Below are 21,747 nucleotides of genomic sequence, written 5' to 3'. Positions count from 1 at the left end.
GATAAGTGACTTGGCCTCTCTATATCTTCCTCACCCATAAAACAAAGCCACTATCTGTCAAATCTACCTCAAAAAGTTATAAATAACAAAATGAGACAACAAATATGAAGATCTCAGTAAAATGAAAGGTACAATTAAAAACCAGCCATTTGTTAAAAATCTAATGCAATGGCTCTAAGTCTCCAAGAAACTTCTCAATGAGGCTCATGAAAATCTCATCAAAAGTCCTTTTAATTGCCATGACCCTGAAGAAGAATGTTCTTTTGAGTAAAACCAGGATGAAATATTAAAAGAACTTTGTACCATACTATAATACTGCATATTGTCAAGTGTGATCAGTCACTGGTGTTGCTCTGCTAACAAAATCAATTTATACATACTTTACAAAACTTCATAACAATGTAGAATATTTTCTTTTCTTTTTTTTAGTGACAAGGTCTTATTCTGTCACTGGGCTGGAGTTCAGTGGTCCAGTCACAGCTCACTGTAATCTCGACTTCCTGGGCTCAAGTGAGCCTCCTGTCTCAGCCTCCCAAGTAGCTGGGATTACAGACACATGCCACCATGCCTGGCCAGTTTTTGTACTTTTTATTTTTATTTGTAGAGATGAGATCTCATTGTGTTGCCCAGGCTGGTCTCAAACTTCTGGGCTCAAGTGATCCTCCTGCCTCAGCCTCTCAAGGTACTGGGATTATAGACGTGAGCCACCATACCTGGCCAAAAAAATTATTCTTAAGTACCTGCACAGTATTTGCCAACACTTTAAACAAAATCTGATCATTTTTGTAAGAACCATTAATGTCAATGTTTAAGAATAATCAGAAGATTCATCATCAAAACATCTTTGGACATGTAACCTACAAAAGTATGCCTTTATATTCGAATTAAAATTTCACTAAAGTTATATATTAACAATCAGTATACATTTAATAAGATTCATTTTTCTACTGCATTAGGAAACATTATCTATTGTACTTACTTCTGTATAACATTTTGCAAGCTCAACATCATACCCAGTTCTCCTTTCATCTTCTCTCTGTTCGCACGGCATTCGGCCAAGTATCGAAGAGCCTACAGCAGAAACAGCAATAGGTTAATTCACCTGTCCAGACGATTCAAAAGTAAAACCACCACTAACTTACAGCAAAGAAAAAGAGAGAAAACCAGGTTTTTGTTTTTAGAATCAACTGGCATTCATTCAAGCGTGTAGAAACTTTCCTTTAAATGTGATGACCAGAGCAATTCCTTAGGGAAGAAATGATCCTCTGAGCTGGAGTAGCTAAATCTGCTCTTTGAAATGAAGGTTCCTAACTTATCTGCAAGGTCAAAGTTAGGTTGTTCTAGGTTTATTTTCACCACTTCATCTTGACAAGGATACAACGAACTATATTACATTTATTAATTTCAGGGCGTAGTCCCAGTAGCGATCATTTCCGTAAAGAAATGTCATACATTAATTAAAATAAATTGCTAAGAGGGAGAAAACATATAACCACCTTTATGGAATGAACTGATCCTCCTGGTTTTACTACAATTCACCTTCAAAATGTGTGTTTTTTTCAAATTGAAAAACAAGAGTTTTTCAATTTTCTATTTTATGAGTTTAAGAATTTAAGAATGAGTTTAAGAATGAGTTTTTTAAGAGTTTTTTTAAGAGTTTTTTATGAGTTTTATGAGTTTTTTAAGAGTTTGAGTTTAATAATTTTCTATTTTATGAGTTAAGAACTTTTCTAGGAATTTTTAATATTTAAAATACATTTTTACAAGAATTCCTTTCACATGTTGCTTCTTTAGGGATCTCATTTAGCTGTTCCCCCTTTACACCTAAATACTGCTATCATCTACAGGCCTGCTTAGCACTCATTATTCACTGAAGACTTTGGTATCTGATTCTCAGGGCAATACTTCTGTGGACTCCACCACCTACTACCCTGCCAGCTCAGTGCCACAAACCTTTCACATTTCTACTGGTTATTTACCTTCTGTTTCCAAAGTTCCTGGTCATTATTGAAAATGTACCATCCATGAAATCACAAATTCAACAACCTCTGATTATAGTCTCCGATCTTTTCTGCACCTACTCTTATTGTGACTTCCACTTCAGCCCATAAAGGATGCTGAAGAAACTGCCCTCCCTCCATAAAAAAACTAAGAAACAGGACAACATATATAAAATGCCTATTTTCAGCCAGTGGACAAGAGGTAGCATAGGACTGTAATCCCTGAGAGAAGAGGAAATGATGAGGTAGGCACTTCAATTTCCCCACCATACTGCTTTGGAGGCAGTTTCCAGACTGCAGCACAGGAAGGGGTAATCCAAATGGAACCCAACGGTCTTGCTGAGTTTAGGAAGTAGAGATCAGACATGGGGAAGCTGAGGCAGCTAGAATCTGCAGAGCAGAATAACAGAGAGGAGGGATGTGCACTAGCATGAGAGTTCCAGAGACTGACAGAGGTGTGCCCAAGAATCTTTGGTTGAATGCTGATCTACCTATGCCTGGGATAAAAGGCTACAGGGCTACGGAATAAAATCACCAGAAAGTAGGAAAAACAATTCCTGGAGCTCACAATGGGCTGGGAACAGTTTGCACCTGGCTGGTGGTATTCCAAAGACCTTACAATAAATGAAGCATCACGGAGAATCCTTAAAATAACGTTACCCTAACAGTGGAGATATCATAGCATAAAGGCTGCTTTGGATCCACCCTAACAAAACCCAAAAGCAAGCCTTGACAGAATCAAACTGATCCCAAGAAATTTAATGTCAACCCAAAATAAATTTCAAGAATATTTATAGAAATATAAAAAAACCCCAAAAGCCCCAAACCATAAAATGTGTAATGTCTGGCACCTGATTAAAAATTACCAGGCGTGAAAAGCAGAAACATATAACCCATAACAAGGAGGGAAGAAAGCAATCAATAGAAACAAACCAACATATAATAGAGATGATGAAATTAGAAGATAAGGGAATTAAAAAGTTATAAATATGTTCCATAGGCTAAAGGATAAGAACGAAAACATGAACATGGTGATAAAAGAAACAGAAGATATTAAAGAGACCCAAATGTAACTGCTAGAGGACAAAAACATTACATATATTCAAAATGAAAAGCACACTGAATGGGATTAACAGCAGATTAGACATTACAGAATACAAAATCAGTGAACTTTAAAATGAAGCAATGGAAACTATCCAAAATGAAGCACAAAAACGGGGAAAATACTTGAATGAATAAAAAAAAAAAAAAAAGGAGCAGTGCAACAGTGTCTTGTGGGACAACAGAAAGTAACTAACACACATGTAAGTGGAGTCCCTGGAGAGGAGTAGGAGGGAGGAGATGAAAAACTTTTGAAAAAATAATGGATGACAATTTCTCAAATCTGATGAAAATTAGAAACTCACAAAAATCCAAGAAGCCCAACAAATCCCAAGCAAAACGACAACAACAAAAAACAAAATACAAAGAAAACCATCCATATCAAGCATATCATAATCATTTGTTGAAAAACAGTAATAAAGTCTCAGAAGAGCCTCCAGTCCTTTGGAGAGCAAAAAAAATAAGAATTACAACACTTTTCTTATTAGAAATATACAGGCCAGGTGGGCGGATTGCTTGAGTTCAGGAGTTCAAGACCAGCCTAAGTAAGAATGAGACCCCACCACCACCACCACAAATAGAAAAATTCACCAGGAATCATGGTGCACTCCTGTAGTCCCAACTACTTGGGAGGCTGAGGTAGCAGGATCACTTGAGCCCAGGAGTTTGAGGTTGCAGTGAGCTACAATGACACCACTGCACTCTAGCCAGGGTGACAGAGCGAGACACTGTCTCAAAAAAATAAAAAGGAAGGAAATATACAGGCCAGAAGACAATGCAGTGATATCTATTAAAGTACCACGGAAAAAATCACTAGCAAAGCTTTATTACGAGAAATGTTGAAGGAAGTTCTTCAGGCAGGAAAAATAAATGACACCAGTTGAAATCTGAATCTAAAGGAATGAAGAACACCGTAAATTATAAAAATGAAGTAAATATAACAGGCATTTTTAAAATTTTAATCTCTTTAAAAGATAACTGATTGTTTAAAGCAAAATAAATATATACTGTAGGTTTTTAAACATGTAGAAGTAAAATGTATGACAATAATAGCACAAAGGATAGGAGGAAGAAATGGAACTATACTGGTGTATGATTCTTACACTATACATGAAGTATGTGATTCATTTAAAGGTAGACTGTGACAAGATAAAAATGCATATTGTAAAACCTAGAAGAACCACTAAATAAAAACAAAAGGTTATACTAATAATAAGCCAATGGTGACAATAAAAAGGGAATTATAAAAACAACACGCCTGTTCTTCAACCACATTAGGAACTTGCACACACTGAGCCTTCTATTCTCTTGTTAGCTCTGTCCCTCCCTTCCTATTCAGCCTACCACCTACATTCTATCATTTCACCCAATCTCTTGCCAAGATTCTAAACTCCTTTGCATAATTGTTCTGTCAAGCTTAACTTGGCCAAATCTAACTATCTGGCTCTCAGGGACTACAGCAGGCCTGAAGCAGGGAAAAAAAGAGTTTCATAACCAAGTTGTAAGTATCATCTCAATTCAGTGTTACCAAACTAATTAGCCCCTCCACAGTGCTGAACAATTTTACCATTCTCCTGAGTTAGCAATGTTTCCCATTTTCTGTAACTATGACAGTCTTCTCAAACCTCTCCCACTCTAGTAGCCGTTGCCTTCTGAACTTAGACATGTTCAAGTCTAATCTATTAAAAAAAAGAAAAAAAGACTTCCTTTAGCCCCAACTTCCTAACTAGGGGACATGCCATTTTTCCCATTTGTTACTACTGTTCTCTCTTATATCAATGTCTCTTTTGCCTCCTAAACTTCACGCTGGGAAAGCAAAATAGGAAATTTATATTATATACCTTTGATTTTCCAAAAGAAAAAGCACAGATATTTTTTGTACAAACTTGTGAAATTAGACTAAATGGGGGAATTTATGACTCATTAAGTAAAGGAAGATGAGTAAAATTTCTATTAATTTTCTTTTAAACTTTTTTTGTTATGAAAATTTTAGAACACACAAAAGTAGAGAAAATTGTGTGGTGACTTCATGTATTAATCATTCAGCTTCAACAATTATCAACCATCTGGCAATTTTGATTCACCTATCTCCCATGCTCATAACCACACTAGAGTATTTTACAGCAAATTTCAAAGAATGTATCACTTCATTTATAAATACATCTCTAAGAAATTATTTGTGGCCAGGTGCCAGCAGCTCACACCTGTAATTCCAGGACTTTGGGATGCTGAGGCGGGAGGATCACTTGAAATCAGGAGTTCAAGACCAGTCTGGACAACATAGCAAGACCCTGCCTCTACAAAAAAATTTTTAAGAAATTAACCAGGCATGGTGGTATGCACTTGTAGTCCTAGCTACTCAGGAGGCTGATGTGGAAGGATTGCTTGAGCCAAGGAGTTCGAGATTGCAGTGATATTAATCATGTCACTGCACTCCAACCTGGGTGACACAGTGAGATCCTCTCTCCAAAAACAAAAAAATTATTCATTTATTTCATTTTTATTGTTAAGATATGGTTTACTAATGTGTTAATATTTCAGCAAAGTTATTGCAAGGGGTTTAAAAGGCAGGCAAACACACTATTACAGGCTGTAAACTAACAAAAGAGTTTTACACAATTAAAATATTAAACAAATGGTATACTAAACATTGAAGTTTCAAAAGGGAGGGTGGGAGCAGGTGAGGGATGAAAAATTACCTGTGTTACAATGTACATTATTTGGGTGAAGGGTATCCTAAAGCCCAGACTTCACCACTATATGATATATACATATAATGAAATTCAACTTGTACCCCCCACATCTATTAAATGTTTTTAAAAAGGAAAAAATAAATATTACACAGACATATGGGATTTATTGAATAACCATCAGACCCATAAAAGAAATTAAATATGGGCCAGGCACAGTGACTTATGCCTGTAATCCTACCACTCTGGGAGGCCGAGGCAGGAGAATTACTTGAGGTCAGGAGCTCAAGACCAGCCTAAGCAAGAGCAAGACCCTATCTCTACTAAAAATAGAAAAATTAGCTGGACTACAGCCTGTAGTCCAGCTACTCGAGAAGCCGAGGCAAGAGGATCACTTGAGCTCAGGAGTTTTAGGTTGCAGTGAGCTACGATGATGCCACTGAACTCCATCTGAGGCGCCAGAGTGAGACTCTGTCTCAAAAAGAAAAAAAAAGAAAAAAAAAAAAAAGAAATTAAATCTGAAAGATTAAATCCAGCATCAGCCATTATATCTCTGAAAGTAAAACTTTTAACCATTTAACTCTAATATATTTCTTAACTTTCTCCCAAATATAGTGCTCTCAAAGATGAATGAAAGGCATAAGAATCCCCAATGCTAAGAACTATACAGCTAAATGAAGAACTAGAAATATTCTCAGACTTGTGAGTTCTACTTAGAAACAACTTACTATACCTGAGCCAATCGTAAGATTTCTGTGCATTTAATACTGCATATGAGGAAATTCTATTAGTCATAAGGTTTGCCAGTAGGAATAGTTAAAAATTAGCAATGTACAGTATTATTCCTATCAATTTTTTTCTCATAAATTATATTGAAAACAAAAATTTAACTGAAATGTTTATTATACTTGCTTATTACAGATTCAGGGACACACCAGGGACATTTATGTGTTTGATGGCTTAGCATCCACTTGCTTGTCCTTACCTATTTTTATAACAAACAAGCAACACATACCACATCTTCCCAACATTCAAGGTAATGCAATAATAACAAAATTCTCCAGAGAAAATGACTGGAAATTGCATTAAATGCTGCTTTAATTAGGAAGCTACTTTTTAAAAGATTAATTTAACGAAAATACTATTGATAATTTCTTGCAAAAGCAATAATGATTCATCAATAATCTACTAGCTGATCATATTCATTTCCAGCTATCTAAAAAATATGTTTATTGCTGACTTGTTCAAATCAGGTCCACTTACTACACTTGGCTGATAATTCCCTTAAGTGTCTTTTAATCTATAACGGTTACTGCCATCCCTCTCCTCATCCCAACTGCCATTCTTTTCAAGGCCATTTATTATTGAAGGAACCAGGTTATCTGTTCTCCAGAAATTATCACATTCTGGATTTATCTGATTTCCTTTGCTGTTTTTTAACACATTTCTCTAGCCCTAATATTTCCCATAATTATGACAGATCCTTCTGCTTTTTTAGCCATGATTTTGCATATTTTTCTCTTTCCCTCTTTTTCTTTTTTATAATTAGCTTTCTCAGGTTAAACCTCTTATCTTTCCTTCTCATCTTATAGTAAAACAAGTGCTACGTTTATCAACTAATGGATGGATAGACAGAACATGGCATGGCCATATAATAGAATACCATTCAGCCATGAAAAGGAAAGACGTGCTGATAAATGCTACAATATGGATAAGTCTTAAAAACATTATGCTAAATGAAAGAAACTAGTCACAAAAGGTCACGTTATATGATTCTATTTATAAGGAAAATGTATAGGCATTTTTGTCAGAATAGGTAAATATAGAGAGACAAAAAGGAGATTAGTGGTTGCTTAGTGATGGGGGTCAGGGACTAGGGAGTAATAGGTAGAAAGTATAGGGTTTCTTTTTGAGGTGATAAAAATGTTCTAAAGTTGATTACAGTGATGGTTGCACAACTCTGTGAATATACTAAAACCCACTGACTTGTGCAACTTAATTGGGTATTTTATGATGGTATGTGATTTACATCTTAAAACCTGTTATAAAACAAAAACAAAACCAGTGCCTTTTTGAGTGTCTATACTGACATGATACAATCCTCAAGACTTCATGTTAAATGAAAAGAGGAAATTGTAGAACATTCCATGCATGTAGTATGCTACCATTTGTGTTAAAGAATAAAAACAATGTGGAATGCTACCATTAATATAAAAGGACTATACACATACATATATGTTTGTACATACAGAAATACAGACTATAAATTGCTCTATAGTCTCTTTCAAATTTTTACCACATCATCTAATACTTTTTCAAATTCTTAACTACAGAAATAAAACACCAAGACAAATTACTAAAAGCAACTTACAAGCAAAGCCGAGTGGACGACAGGGGGGTTAGGATGGTCCATAAATAAAATCAGGCCAGGCAGACATCCCTGATCCTGGACGATGGCTCTTCTATTTAATGGATCTGCTGCTAGATCCCGTAGCTGGTTAACTACCGATAGAGCATCGGGTTCTTCGCTCATGGTGGAGGAGGAAGAATTCATCTTCTATGCTATGCACATGAATAAAATCTTCTTAAATTCTGTAGAAAAGGTTTGCAAAATTAGTTCTAGGCTGTTGAGGTATATTATGGCATTTGTTAAATAACTAGGATTACAACACCTTTAGAAAGAAGCAGATGATTCTAAATCACACAAAAACTTAAGAATTGGCAACTCTACAGTTTGAGAAAAGTAAAATGAACATAAAATGAGTGAAGAAATTTATGTGTGCACAATGTTTAAAGAACATATGTCATCCTCAATATTCCAATAAATTCCTTCTTAGCAATACATATTTTAACACTAAAGTCACAATACGCAAGATCTTTACAGTTCAAGCCTGTAACCTTCACTATACTTCTCAAACTGTAACACTGCCAGTGCTTTTCTTCCTCTAGAACATTTCTAGGCCTAAAACAAGTGCCTCAGGGAAAAGTGGTTAGCTGACAGCTTTTTTTTCTCATTCATCTTTGAACAAAAACTCAGCATACGGAGTCTACAAAAGATATAATGCCTTTGGAAAAAGGAGGCCAGCAAAAAAGGCTGTAAACCAAGAAGGGTAATATGCCTGTACCTCAGGCCAACAGAGTTTGAAAGATGACAGTGATTCTGGACTGAATCTAAGCACATGTGTTCATCTGAGTGTGCCATATTCTACTGCCTAATACAAAAGTAAGAATAGGAGGAATGAAATAGAATTTGAGGCAACTCATTTGCCAGATGAGGAAACAATCACACAGAAGTTCAATAATTTTCCCCAGCTCACAAAAGCTAATTAGTATAGAACTCAGCTAAAATCTTATTTACTATTTCCTAAATTGGTCAGCAGTCTTTCCACTTTTCACACAGTCCTTTTAAAGTCAGCATATTTTTTTTCCATAAAAGTAAACAGCGTATTTTAAAAATGCAACATGCTAGACATACAAAAGCCAAAGAAACGAAATATCAAGAATGAAACTTCATATATGCAGGAAGTTAAAAACAGTAACTTCAATTGACCAAATTTCACAGTACAATCTTATTAGGAAGAACATAAATGTATAAATACTTTCCACAAATTAATGAGTTTAATGTTAATTTCAATAACAATGCTAACTGTGAGGGCAATAGGGACAAGGTTATTCTGTAAGTCCAGAAAAGCTATTAAAATCATTTTGAAGGAAAAAGGTAATAAAACAGAACTGGCTTACAACATATCAAAATACACAAAGCTATTATATACGCAGTAGTACTGACTGGGGTCAAGAGAAGAGATAAAGATATTCTCCCAATAAAGTTATTTACACATTCAATGTAAGAAAGAAGGCTCAACTGAATCAGACCCAGGATCCATCACTGGATAACTGTGATTTTTAGGAAAATCCTTTAAGCTTTGTCTCAGTTTCTTCATCTATAAAATGGGGTGAATTATAGCAGCTATCAAAGAGCTTACTGTCCAGATGAAATGCCAATACATGTAAAAACAATATGCACTAGTGCCTAGCACATAGTAAATGCTCAATTACCTTGATTTACTTATTCCACATTATAGTCATAGATCATAACATCGCTCTGTACTCCAAATATATATAATTATAAATTGTCGATTTACAATAAAATTTTTAAAATCAAGTAAATCAGGGTAAAAAAAGAACCAAATACTCTGTATGAGGGCCTTTTACATACAATATTGGCCTTGTACTTGGAAAGTTCCATTCTCATCTAAGGAGTCATTAGATAATTATTCAGAACAATCCTGATAAAATTACAGCCTTCTTATTCCTTTGAGATGAACAAAAATTAAAATAGTTAAAACTTCTAATCTTTAAGGAGTACTGATAAGGAGTGGGCTCAATCAAGGTCTGCCTAGGAAAGGGTCAGGACTACCAGGCAGCATCAAGGATCTTAGCTAATATAGTCAGCCCTCTGTCTCCTTGGCTTTCACATCCTGAGAATACTGTACAGTATTTTCGATCTGTGGTTGGCTGAATCCAGGGATGCCAAGGGTCAACTGCCTAAGAGGCAGAAGCTGCGGTCAAGGGCTGCATTTCCTATGGCATTTAAATGAAGGTAAGAAAAGCAAAAAGAAACTACAATTTGCCTCCCAAATTAGAAGGATTTTATATAAAACTTCAGGAGATAACTCCTCACTGTTAAGATTCATTTTGCTTTCTTTTAATATTCTTGATGATAGCAAGTTACTCCGACATCCATTTCTAACTACCACATTGCCTGAATTCTGTTAAATGATCAACATTTTTGTCATAAAACATATTTTATAAGAGATAGCTATGGAACAGTTAAGAAAATGGCAATGATAAGGAGAAGTTATAACTTTAAGTGCAGGTCATTTTGTATTTTTGTGTTAATTCTATCAATTTCACACGAACACTTAAATGTCTGCCTTCAAAGGCTGGAAAAAAATGTTTTAAAATGATTATTTCAGGATTAATTCTATCCTACCCTCTCTATTCCCAATTTGGTAGACTACAAAATAATTTTTAAATAACCTGAAATACACTGATCTGAGCACTTTTACAGCAGCCAAAGAACTATACTGCAAGTAAAAAAAAAAAAAAAAAAAACTCTCTTCTCCTACCTTCTTTTACAATTAGTACTGCATTAAGCTCAAGGGAAAATAAATTTTTCTCTAGTTGTGTTTTTATCCAAAATACTAACACCAAGAAATGTGGACCTAGACAGAATAAACTGGGTTTACAGTTAAAAAGCCAATTCCTAGGCCCTACCCAATCTTAAGTAGGAATCTTTGGAGATAGGGCTCAAGACTTATTTTAATAAGCACACCAGGTGATTTCTGTGGCAAAAAAGAACCAGTAAAACTTTATGCTGGTTTATAAATGCATGTCTTTTTAACATTCCTATGAACACATGAAAAAAACCCTATGCATTAAAACTTTATAAGAGACTTTCTTTAATTACTGAACAACATGAGATTATGTGAATTTAGGACTAGGTTTCAGTTTTATTACCAGATAACTAAATTAATGAACTGGAAAAACCACTAGGAATAGCATATCTACCCCTTCCTTCCAAAGAAACTGATTGGAAACTCTCGATCAATGGAACAAAATTGTGTGAGAAAACTATAGTGGTCAATTAGTGTGTGCACAGACTGTGTATGGTTATAAAGAAAAGGGTCTTAAATTTTATTTGTCAGCAGTAGTATTTAACATTGTTTGGTCTGCTTTTTACTTTTAAGACCAGCACTTGATGTCATACAAGATAGTTTTGAATCACTGTTTAAATATTCATGTATATTTTAAGATTTGTGGCTGCTAAACTAAAATTGCCAATACAAACATTTTTAAAAAATCATGGCCTCACTAGCAAATGATGAAATTGTGAAAAAACTTTTTCCTTGTCTATGTTCCAGTCTTATTAGAACACAAGTGGATGTACTGCGTATCTTTACTTTCTCTTTTGTTTAGTTCAATTTGGACAAACAAATCATTATTAGACAATGAATGCTTCCCAACCTTCAATGAGCACTCTGATCACCTAAGGGATGATCTTGCTAAAAAGCAAATTCTGATTCAGTAAGTGAGGTGGTGCCTGAGTCTTCATTTCCAACCAGCTTCCAGGTGAGGCCTACGCTGCCTGTCAGGAAGTCACACGTTGAGAAGCAAGGATAGTACATGTGAGACACCTGTAATTGGGAAGATGCTGAAAGATTTTCTTTTCTTTCAGCCGAGATTCACCATTCAACTCATAGAATTATTTAGCTCTCACATGCTAAGAGCTGCAGAGGGTATACATATAACCTAAATCCTTACTCAGTTAAGCGAGCTTTAATAAAATAAGCATTGAGATCAAATCTGGATTTCCCCTTACTCAAAGATTATATTTAACTTTGAGAAGTTGGGTTAACTCCTCCGAACCTCAGCTTCCTCACATAACAATCCTGAGCGGTTATCAAGATCAAAGACAATAAGAACACGAGATGATAAAATAGAACCCTGGCAATTACCAAACCAGAACAATACTTGATCCTATGGGAACTTCTATTCCGCCAGGTGTTGGAGGTATCTTCAGCGCTGTCCTGACACTTCAGTACACTACGTATCACGAGAGGAGTTGCTAACAACACAAATAACCCCAAGAACAGCTTTTTAAATACAGACATGTGGACCCTGGTCTCTCTTGACTTAAGCCAAACACAACTATGTCCTCCCACTCTTAGGAGAAATGCAGGTCCACAAAACTAATAGAAAGTTACCAAAGAATAACCTGGAGAAATGAAGAAAAGAGGAGATGCCACCCACTAATAATGTTAGCGCTAGTATAAGTCGGGTGTGAGGGGGGCGGAGAGGAAGGGAACAAAGCTAACATTTTCACGGGACACATGGGAGCAGGCCGTTCTCAGTCGCCTCCATGGGACGCACTGCTGGGTTCCGACAAGAAGGCAGGCGGAACGCCCCCACCCAGGTGGATTCTCCGCCGTGGTGCAGGTGCCGCTTTCCGCGGCCTTCCCGACTGCATAGCTTTGTCTGCCGCCCATGGACCCTACATACCGCTCCAGTCTTAGGAGTCCAGAGCCTGCCGCACCATCAGGGCTACACCTACGGATGAGGTAGAGGGACCCGGGCGGCGCGGAGCGAGTCCCTCCGTTCGCACCCCGGCCTCGGCGACCGCAAATAACCTGACTAGCTCAAAGAACCAAAAAGAGAAAAAGCGGTGGTGGCGAAACGCTCTGCAGGGACTCTCCCAGTGACCCTGTCACCTCCATCAGTTCTGCCCTCTCATTGGCTGGTAATGAGCCCAACGAGAGGATAAAATGACCAATCAGTAAAGGTGTTTTTAGAGTGAAGCGCTCATTGGTGGTTTAGGCAAATACACCAAGGGTTTCGGGGACGCATCCAATAAGGACCCGGGAATATTAGATTGGACCTCGCGACTCTCCGTCCAGTAAGCACTAACCAAAGAGTTCGATTCCAGTTAAGAAACCATCGCGTTTTCCTTACAGTTCCAGCGCCTGCCGGAAAGACTTCTCCGCTTGTGCGCACAGAAATTGAAATTGAATGTGTCTTCTTTAGCAACTCTTTCAGTTCTAATAAAGCAATTTCGTAATATTTCATTTAGCTTTTGTAAGTCTTAATTCATAATCTTTTAAAAATTTTTGAGTTTTTTTTATGAACGTTAGCTCTATATTAGGATTTCGTTCATTTCTTCTTGGTGCCTACTGTCTCCCTAGCAGCGCGAAGGCTGCACAGTACAGGTTTTGTTTAAGTAGCAATGTTTTTTTGGAACGAATTTCCTTTCTTTCTTGTAAGAGCATTTTGATCAGGTACAATTTTCTCAAATTCGTCTTGCAGTATTTTTTTTTAATATTGTCTTCTATTTAGCTTATCAAAATAAGAATTTAAATACTTGTTTTGTATATGGCAGTCACTGTGTTGTTATATTTTTGTTGTATTTTGTTATATTTGTTTTGTTTAGGTATAGATTTTAATTTTTAAAATTTCTCTAAATATAAGCGTAATCTTAACCCTCGGGCTAGTTTTTGAGAATAGTGTACCCATTGCACTCCGTAACCCCACTGAACAGATTCTGGATTCTCTCTTTTACAAATTGATTCTGCCACGTATCTCGTATATATTAAAGTCAAAAGGAATATGAGAGGCCTCTAACGAGGAAAGAGTGTGGATGAGAACAAATATCCCAGACTGTGCTAAATATTAATATCTCCTATACTTTGTCTGTAAGTGAATTAAAAAAACAAACGCTTACTTCTCCTTCAAGTTCTTTACGTTCCCTTGCTCTTGGTTATCCTCTTCCTCTTAATACACTCAGGAAAACAGGAGCAAAGTAAGCTAAGTAGAAAACAATTACTGGTTTCTTTCACAGTATTTGACGTATAGCAGAAACAAGTCTGGCATGGTTTCTGTTTCCTAAAGCCACAGGAGGGAGTGGTGCTAGGTTAACTTTGAGTCTGAAATAAAAAGAAAGATGGTGGGAAATGTCCAGTGGTAGAAGCACCAACCTGATTTGTAACAATCAGCCAGACTTATGATCTGCTGGAATTGGGGGGGAGGGGAAGGGAAAAGAAATTGTAAATGTAGAAATCTGTAAAAAAGTAAATATAAGAAGTCCAAAGGACACAGCTAGGTTAAACATACCCTATCTGATTGAGTAAATGAAATTTTGTAGAGTATTGTTATTAAAGACAACTCAAAAACCCAGAAGAGTAAAGTTGCTATTTTTGCTAAAGTTAATTTGTATATTAGAAAGGAAAAAGACATTTGGGATTTTCCCAACTAGTAATTTATGGCAGAGGTTTTGGGTAATGTCCAGACTTTATGGAACTTTACGTTCCATAAAGTCTTTGTCTTTTGGAAGTTCACCCAAAACTTTACGTTCCATAAAGTCTTTGTCTTTTGGAAGTTCACGATCTAAAATTAAATGTAAGCTGGGTGCAGTGGCTCATGCCTGTAATCCCAGCACTGGAGGCCAAAGAAGAAGGATCACTTGAGCCCAGGCATTTGAGAACAGCCTGAGCAACATAGCCAGACCCGGTCTCTACAAAAATTATAAAATTAGCGGACATGGTGGCTTGCCTCTTAGTCCCAGCTCCTTGGGAGGCTGAGGCAGGAGGATTGCTTCAGCCCAGGAGGTTGACGCTGCAGTGAGCTATGATCACACCACTGCACTCCAGCCTGGGTGACAGAGTGAGACCCTGTCTCTTAAATAAAATAACTAAATTAAATAAAAAATAAATAAATGTAATCATGCCTCTGCCATTAAAACATTGAAGAGACTGATTCTTCCTGCAAACTGCCATTATAGAATAGAAGACTGGCATTAAAAAGCATGGGATGTATTCAAAAAATTACCAGTTTCCTAAACACCTATGGATTACAAGCCACAGGAAGGTCTTTAAGATTTTAATAATTTATATTCCCATATTAAAAATGTCTGAAGTTGACACCAGTGAAGTTGTACTACCTGTCATTATGAGTCATTGCTTGTTCTTAGCCTCAGATATCTTGCCACGGGACACAGCTGGAATGTCAAGTTTCTCAATAGCTGTGTTGCTTAAGACACATAATTCAGATACTGGCAGTTTCATTCATTCAATTATTTAACAACCATTTTTCAGATGCATACAATGTGCCAGAGACAGTCTTATATACGGATTCAAAGATAAGGAAAATCATAATCCCTGCCCTTAAAAGCTAATGGGGTAAGGAGCTCAAGGGCAATGGTTTCCAAAACTTTTTGATCAACACTTGCAACTTGAAAAAAAATATTTTTGAGCATATAGCTCTGATATATGTGTATGTATTCGTAAATTCTATGTATGCACTATCAAACTAAAATGTAGATTTAAAAACATGTCAAAATGGAAATTTTTAAAAGATAAGAAATATTTGAAGGCATGAGATGGAATTCTTTTAAAAGAAAAAAAAAGATAAGAAATAAGTGGAAACTCTCGGCCGGGTGCGGTGGCTCACGCCTGTAATCCTAGCAATCTGGGAGGCCAAGGTGGATGGATCGCTTGAGGTCAGGAGTTCGAGCCCAGCCTGAGCAAGAGCGAGAACCCGTCTCTACTAAAAATAGAAAGAAATTATCTGGCTAACTAAAATTATATATAGAAAAAAATTAGCCGAGCATGGTGGCGCATGCCTGTAGTCCCAGCTACTCGGGAGGCTGAGGCAGTAGGATCGCTTAAGCCCAGGAGTTTGAGGTTGCTGTGAGCTAGGCTGACGCCATGGCACTCACTCTAGCCTGGGCAACAAAGCGAGACTCTGTCTCAAAAAAAAAAAAAAAAGAAAGAAATGGAAACTCTGGCTAACCATCTAGATGGAAATAAAATTGGATCCATATATTGCATCATTTACCAAAAAAAGTAAATTCCAGATGTATTAAAAACTCAAATCTTGGAGACTACATATACAACCTAAAAGTAAGGGATAAACTTAAATAAAACTAGAAATCTGGAAGTTAATAAAGAGGTTGGGCACAGCGGCTCATGCCTGTAATCCCAGCACTTTGGGAAGCCAAGGCAGGAGGATTGCTTGAGCCCAGGAGTTCGAGGTTGCAGTGAGCTATGATCATGCATGCCACTGTACTCTAGCGCAGGCAACAGAGTAAGACCCTGTCTCAAAAAAAAAAGTAGAATGTTTTAGTAAATCATGATATATCTGGAAGCCATGGACCATTATATGTAACTATTAAGAAAAATAGAGGTATAAGAGAAGACTTGGAAAAATTTCCACATTAGGTGATAAAAATAAAGTGCTGAAAAGTATATATATTATGATCTCATTTTTGAAAACAATAACAAATCAAATCCTATACAAGATTATAGAAGTATATATCTTTATATATTATTATATGAACATGGAAAATAATAGAGAAAGATATAATGTAGGCTTTTAGCATATATTACCAGAATGAGTGGGACAGGATCTGGGAGATAGGAGCCCACCACACAAAGAAAAGGTAAAAAAAAGTTAACTGGGGAAGGGTATGTGGGTAAATGTGGTTTCATATACAATGTGATAAGTTTGCATTAAGTGAAGTCATATATGTAAATATAATAAAATGTTGTCAACAGCCTTAACAAAAAGCTGTGAGCCAGGTTATAAAGAAGAAGGGTACTTAGCAGTTCAATGGGGGTCACAGGAACAGTTCCAATGAGGAGGATATATAAGTAAGACAGGAGGCTGGAGGGGTAACCAGTGAGCCTGAATTAGGAACTCATTGTCTGTAGGACATCATTTTCAAAAGCTACATGGTGCCATGTGGGTCAGACAAATCGTAGTTTGACCATTTTCTAGCTGTATGACTTTGGACTGGTCATGGGATTACTGAGGATCTCAGTCTCCTCTATAAGAAACAGAGATCATGGCACCTGCCTTCAAAGACTATTGTGGGAATTGAATAAAACAATATATATGACAGCACCTAGCCTGTGTCTAGAAGATGCTCCATAAATGTAAATTCAGTCCCACTTTTCTCTGTATAAAAATCTGTTCTCCAGAAAAGATCTGATAAAAGCTAATTTATTACAACAAAATTATGAGTGCTTACTGATACCGAAAAAAAAAGGAGAGAAATATTAATAAAAGAAAAAAGAAACATCACTGGCCACCTTTAGAGAATTTGAAGGAACCAACCTGTTTTTCTGAAAAGTGATAAATAAGATAATATTATGCATTATTCCAGACTCCCAGAATCTAAAAGAAAAAAATGAAGCATTAAACTTGCCTTTCTTAAATGAACTGTATTTCAAGGTAACAAAATAGTGGAAGAGTGGACATGGGATAATTCTGAAAACTGGTAAATATTAAGAAACAAGCATTCAATTTGCTTTACAAATGTACAAGGTATCTAACTAATAAATGAAAAGGAATGATAGAATATCACCATTTTACAAATCTTTAATGAGATCATGAATTCTAGATAATGACCATCAATAGCTGTTAATGTTACAAAGAGAAACACATGAACATTATATGCTTTCTGATAGAAATGCACACCACCACTGATGAAGTATTCTGGCCAAAAAACTGAATCTGAAACAGATCAGGCCTTTATAAGTAACTATCAGTTTATAGAAAATAAAAGGCAGCAAAGGAATTTGTTAAATGTCACCATAGGCATGTAATCAGCAAAACCGTAAATGTGGGAAATTTCTACAATACAAAAATATCAGTTTCTTCAACAAAACCAAAAAGTGTTGGGGAGGACAGGGAAGCTATAGACTAAAATAGATTTAATAGGCAGGGGGTGGGGGATTGCTGGGGGTAAGGAGGAAAGAAGGAAGCAACCTGCCAACCTAGTCGCCCCCATCTCCCACCCCCACTAAAAATAAATAAATAAATAAAATAGATTTAAGAGACATATCCAAATGTGTAGCTCTTTTTGGATTTGATTCAAAGAAGTCAACTACATTTTTTTGTAAAAAAGACCACCTAATAAATTTGAGAACTAATTTGATATTAAGAAATAATTATTAATGTTTTAGGTCTGATAATATTTTAGTAATGTTTAAAAAAGACTCCTTATCTTTTAGTGATATCCCCTGAAATATTAATATTTATGGATGGAATTACATACCTGAGTTACATACCTTAGTTTCAAAAGAATCAAAGATCCATGCCAGTGTAGACTCTAAAAAAAAAAAAAAATCAAAGCGGAGGAACAGGGAAGGCTATGGATTGAGAAACAGTAGCTATGAGCTGGTGATTATTAAAGCAGCTGATGAATTCATGAGGATTCCTTGGTGTTTTATTTGTTTGCTTATTTTGGCTTTTTTTTTTTTTTTTGAGACAAGGCTTCACTCTGTCACCAGGCTGGAGTGCAGTGGCATAATCATAGCTTACTGCAGCCTCAAACTCCCGGGCTTAAGCAATCTTAAGCAATCTTTCCACCTTGGCCTCCCAAAGTTCTGGGATTACAGGAGTGAGCCACTGTGCCCAGCCAATTCCTGGTACTTTTAACTTTTGTGCATGTTTGACATTTTCCATAATTACAATTTTAAAAACAAAACATAAAAAAAGAACTCTGCAGGTCAGGGTCAATCCCAAGAACTGGTTAAGAGAAAGGAATGTCACAATCTCTAAAGGCGGTGATATTTTCACCTATTTGGATACAGATCTTTTTTGTCACTTTACACACTGATCTGAGAAGAATAAAATAGTTTTCAGGTTCAGAACAACCAAATATACTCCAAGATGTATGATTGAATCAAAATAGCTCAACAATTCTCATTGGGCACCATGGTAAAAACTTTCATGCACTCAGAGATTTACATAATTAACACAAGATTAAAATGTTATTTTTTCCCAACAATAATCTGCCTTTAATAGTGATTAAAGGAGCTTTGAAGTCAATGGGCACTGCCCGTTTCTCTGACTCTCACCTCTTGTGAGATTAGCTTGGTCCACCAATTAGCCTTAACTAGCGTGTCCTGTAGCCCAACCTCTCCCAGACACATCCAGCCTCAACTTGTCTTAAAGCACCCTTCACAGGAACACTTACTTCATCACCCTACCCAATGGGCTTTTACAAACATCCAGAAAGTTTTCCTGGATTCTTGAGGCCCATTTCAGTGTGTTACATTTCTACAGAGAAGCAATTAGCACTGCAAAAAGAGCAGAACGAGAGGGGAAGGGTCTCAATTTCCAAAAAGATCTCACAAAAGAGTTGCAGATTATTCAACCTGTCTCACCAAATGGGGCTGTCATTAAGACAAACAGGCTGACGTGAAAATTTGTCTGTTCCCTACTTTACTAACCACTGGATCATAACCACACGAGCTGATTGTGTACCTTCATGGCTACTATTTTTATTGAGCCCTTGTGATAAGTAAGGTATTGCCCTGAACATTTGACAAATGTTATGAAATGGGACCTCAAGGCTTCTATTTGAGCTGTCTACTATTGCCACAGGAAATTAAGACCCAGGGAGGCTGACTGGCTTGCCCAAGGCCACACAGCTGGTCAGTGGCAGAGGCACATTTTGAACATGGGTCTGTCTGACTCTGAAGCCCACATACTTTCTACAACAGTATACAGCTTCACTGTCTACCAATACAAATAAATGAAAATCTGATCTTTTGTTAAAATCTCTACATGGAAGGAAGCTCACAATCAGCCTTGGCCACCTTTCTATTGCCTAATATACCTAATAATGGATAAATCTACTTGCCTAAATAATGGCATTATAGTGTTTTAATTTCCTATTAAAGAAGGAATTTGAAGGCACAAAAAAGATAAGTGACTCATTCAAGGCCACTTAGTGAATAAGAGAGCTCTAATTCTTTTTCCTCTTTTAAATGGAAACCTCCAAATAGCAGATGAAGTTTCAGTTATTCTGGATCCTGCCAAGAAAGCTGAGCCATTAATTTGGGTCAAGAACTCCAGGATCAAGTACACTAAAAAGAAAAGTCTATTTTCTTCTTATATATCCAAATGGATTGCCCTGCAACCTTCTACATTTGTTTCCAAACTTAGCTACGTAGAACAATTACCTGAGATTCTAGATAGGGGCCTGAACATATGTATTTTTAAACAGCTGCAATGTGAAATTTAAGAACCACTGATGTTGTGAAGGAGACAGAAATTGTATTAAGTTATCTATTGCTTCCAAACAAAGTACTACAATATTTATCAGCTTAACACAATAATCATTTATTATCTCGTAGTTTCTTTCTGTGTGTCAAGGATCTATGTGCAGCTAAGCTGAGTATCTCTGGCTCAGGTCACAAGGCTACAATCAAGGTATCGGCAAGGGCTGCAGTCATGTCAAGGCTTGAGGGAGAGAGGATATTTTTCCAAGCTCAACTCATATGGCTGTTAGCAGGATTCAGTTTCTCACAGGCTGATGCATAGAGGACCTCAGTTCCTTGCTAGCTGTTAGCCAGAGGCCTCCCTTGGTTTCTTGCCACGTGGGCCTCTCCTTAGGGCAGCTTACAATATGGTACTGACTTCCCTCAGAATGAGTGAAGGAGAGATCAAGAGAGAGCAAACAAGATGAAAGCCACGATGCTTTTGTAACCTATTCTCGGAAAAGACATCCTCTCACTCTTGTATTCTGTTCATTAGAAGAAAGTCACTAGATTCAGTCCATGCTCAAGGAAAGGGGATAACAAAATACCAGGAGGCAGGCATCACTGGGGAACATCTTAGCAGCTGCCTATCATAGACATACAAAGAATTAAAAAACAAGGTGGTAATGTATTTCCTAGCTCCGTCTGCTAAGATAAGCTAAATTCAATGACACTCCAGTATCTAGATCTCAGTTTGGAAATACTGTTCCAGGGCTCCTTGGAAAAATGGCTGATTTTAGGGTTGGGGCAAGAAAAATACAAGTTAAGCCTGAAACATCTTGTAATTCTACAAAAAAAGAAGATAATCAAAAAACAAACTTGAGACACAAAGTCAACCTAAAGGAACTCCCAGTGGCCAAAGCTGGGACAATTTGAGTAAGAAAATAAAAATCATAGTATAAATATAAAGAAAAGTGTAAAATAAATATACAGTGTCTATATAAATAAATGATTGAATATAAATAAATAAATGGGTAAAAGAGACAAATCTCTCTTACAGAGGAATTCCAAATAATGTATATAGATATTCCCCTCCAAGAGTTGAAGCTTAATCCCCTACTCCTCTTGAGTGTGGGCAGGATTAAGTGACTTGTTTTCAAAGAAGAGAATACAGAAAGGGGAAAAAAATGCAACTAGTGGAGGAGCTAGCAAACATTACCAAGGCCAGGTGATTAAGGTTAACATCACCTGTAATAAGCCATGCTGGTATCATGTACCCCCTGATATGATGTGATAAGAAGGGCATTTCACCATGTGGTATTTTCCCCAAACCCTATAACCACAGTCTAGTCAAGAGAAAAACATCAAACTCAAATCAAGGGACATTTTACAAAATACCTGACCAGACTC

The 21,747-nt window shown here is 36.7% G+C and overlaps 1 protein-coding gene across 1 annotated transcript in view; it reads right to left on the bottom strand.

Annotated features, from left to right (window-relative positions):
* Window positions 1–13,065, bottom strand: part of ARMC1 (armadillo repeat containing 1) — a 36,530-nt gene extending 23,465 nt beyond the window's left edge. Inside the window, exons 1-3 of the mRNA XM_045560588.1 lie at window positions 12,854–13,065; window positions 8,163–8,383; window positions 980–1,071 (exon numbers count right to left, since the gene is read on the bottom strand). Of these exons, the coding sequence (XP_045416544.1) occupies window positions 980–1,071; window positions 8,163–8,345 (275 nt within the window). The 5' untranslated portion in view covers window positions 8,346–8,383; window positions 12,854–13,065. The remainder of the gene's footprint in view (window positions 1–979; window positions 1,072–8,162; window positions 8,384–12,853) is intronic.
* Window positions 13,066–21,747: the final 8,682 nt, after the last annotated feature.

Source organism: Lemur catta, chromosome 9 (genome assembly GCF_020740605.2).
Source record: "Lemur catta isolate mLemCat1 chromosome 9, mLemCat1.pri, whole genome shotgun sequence".
NCBI lineage: Eukaryota > Metazoa > Chordata > Mammalia > Primates > Lemuridae > Lemur > Lemur catta.
Note: the sequence above shows the minus strand (reverse complement) of the source record. Positions and strands in the feature narration are given on the sequence as shown.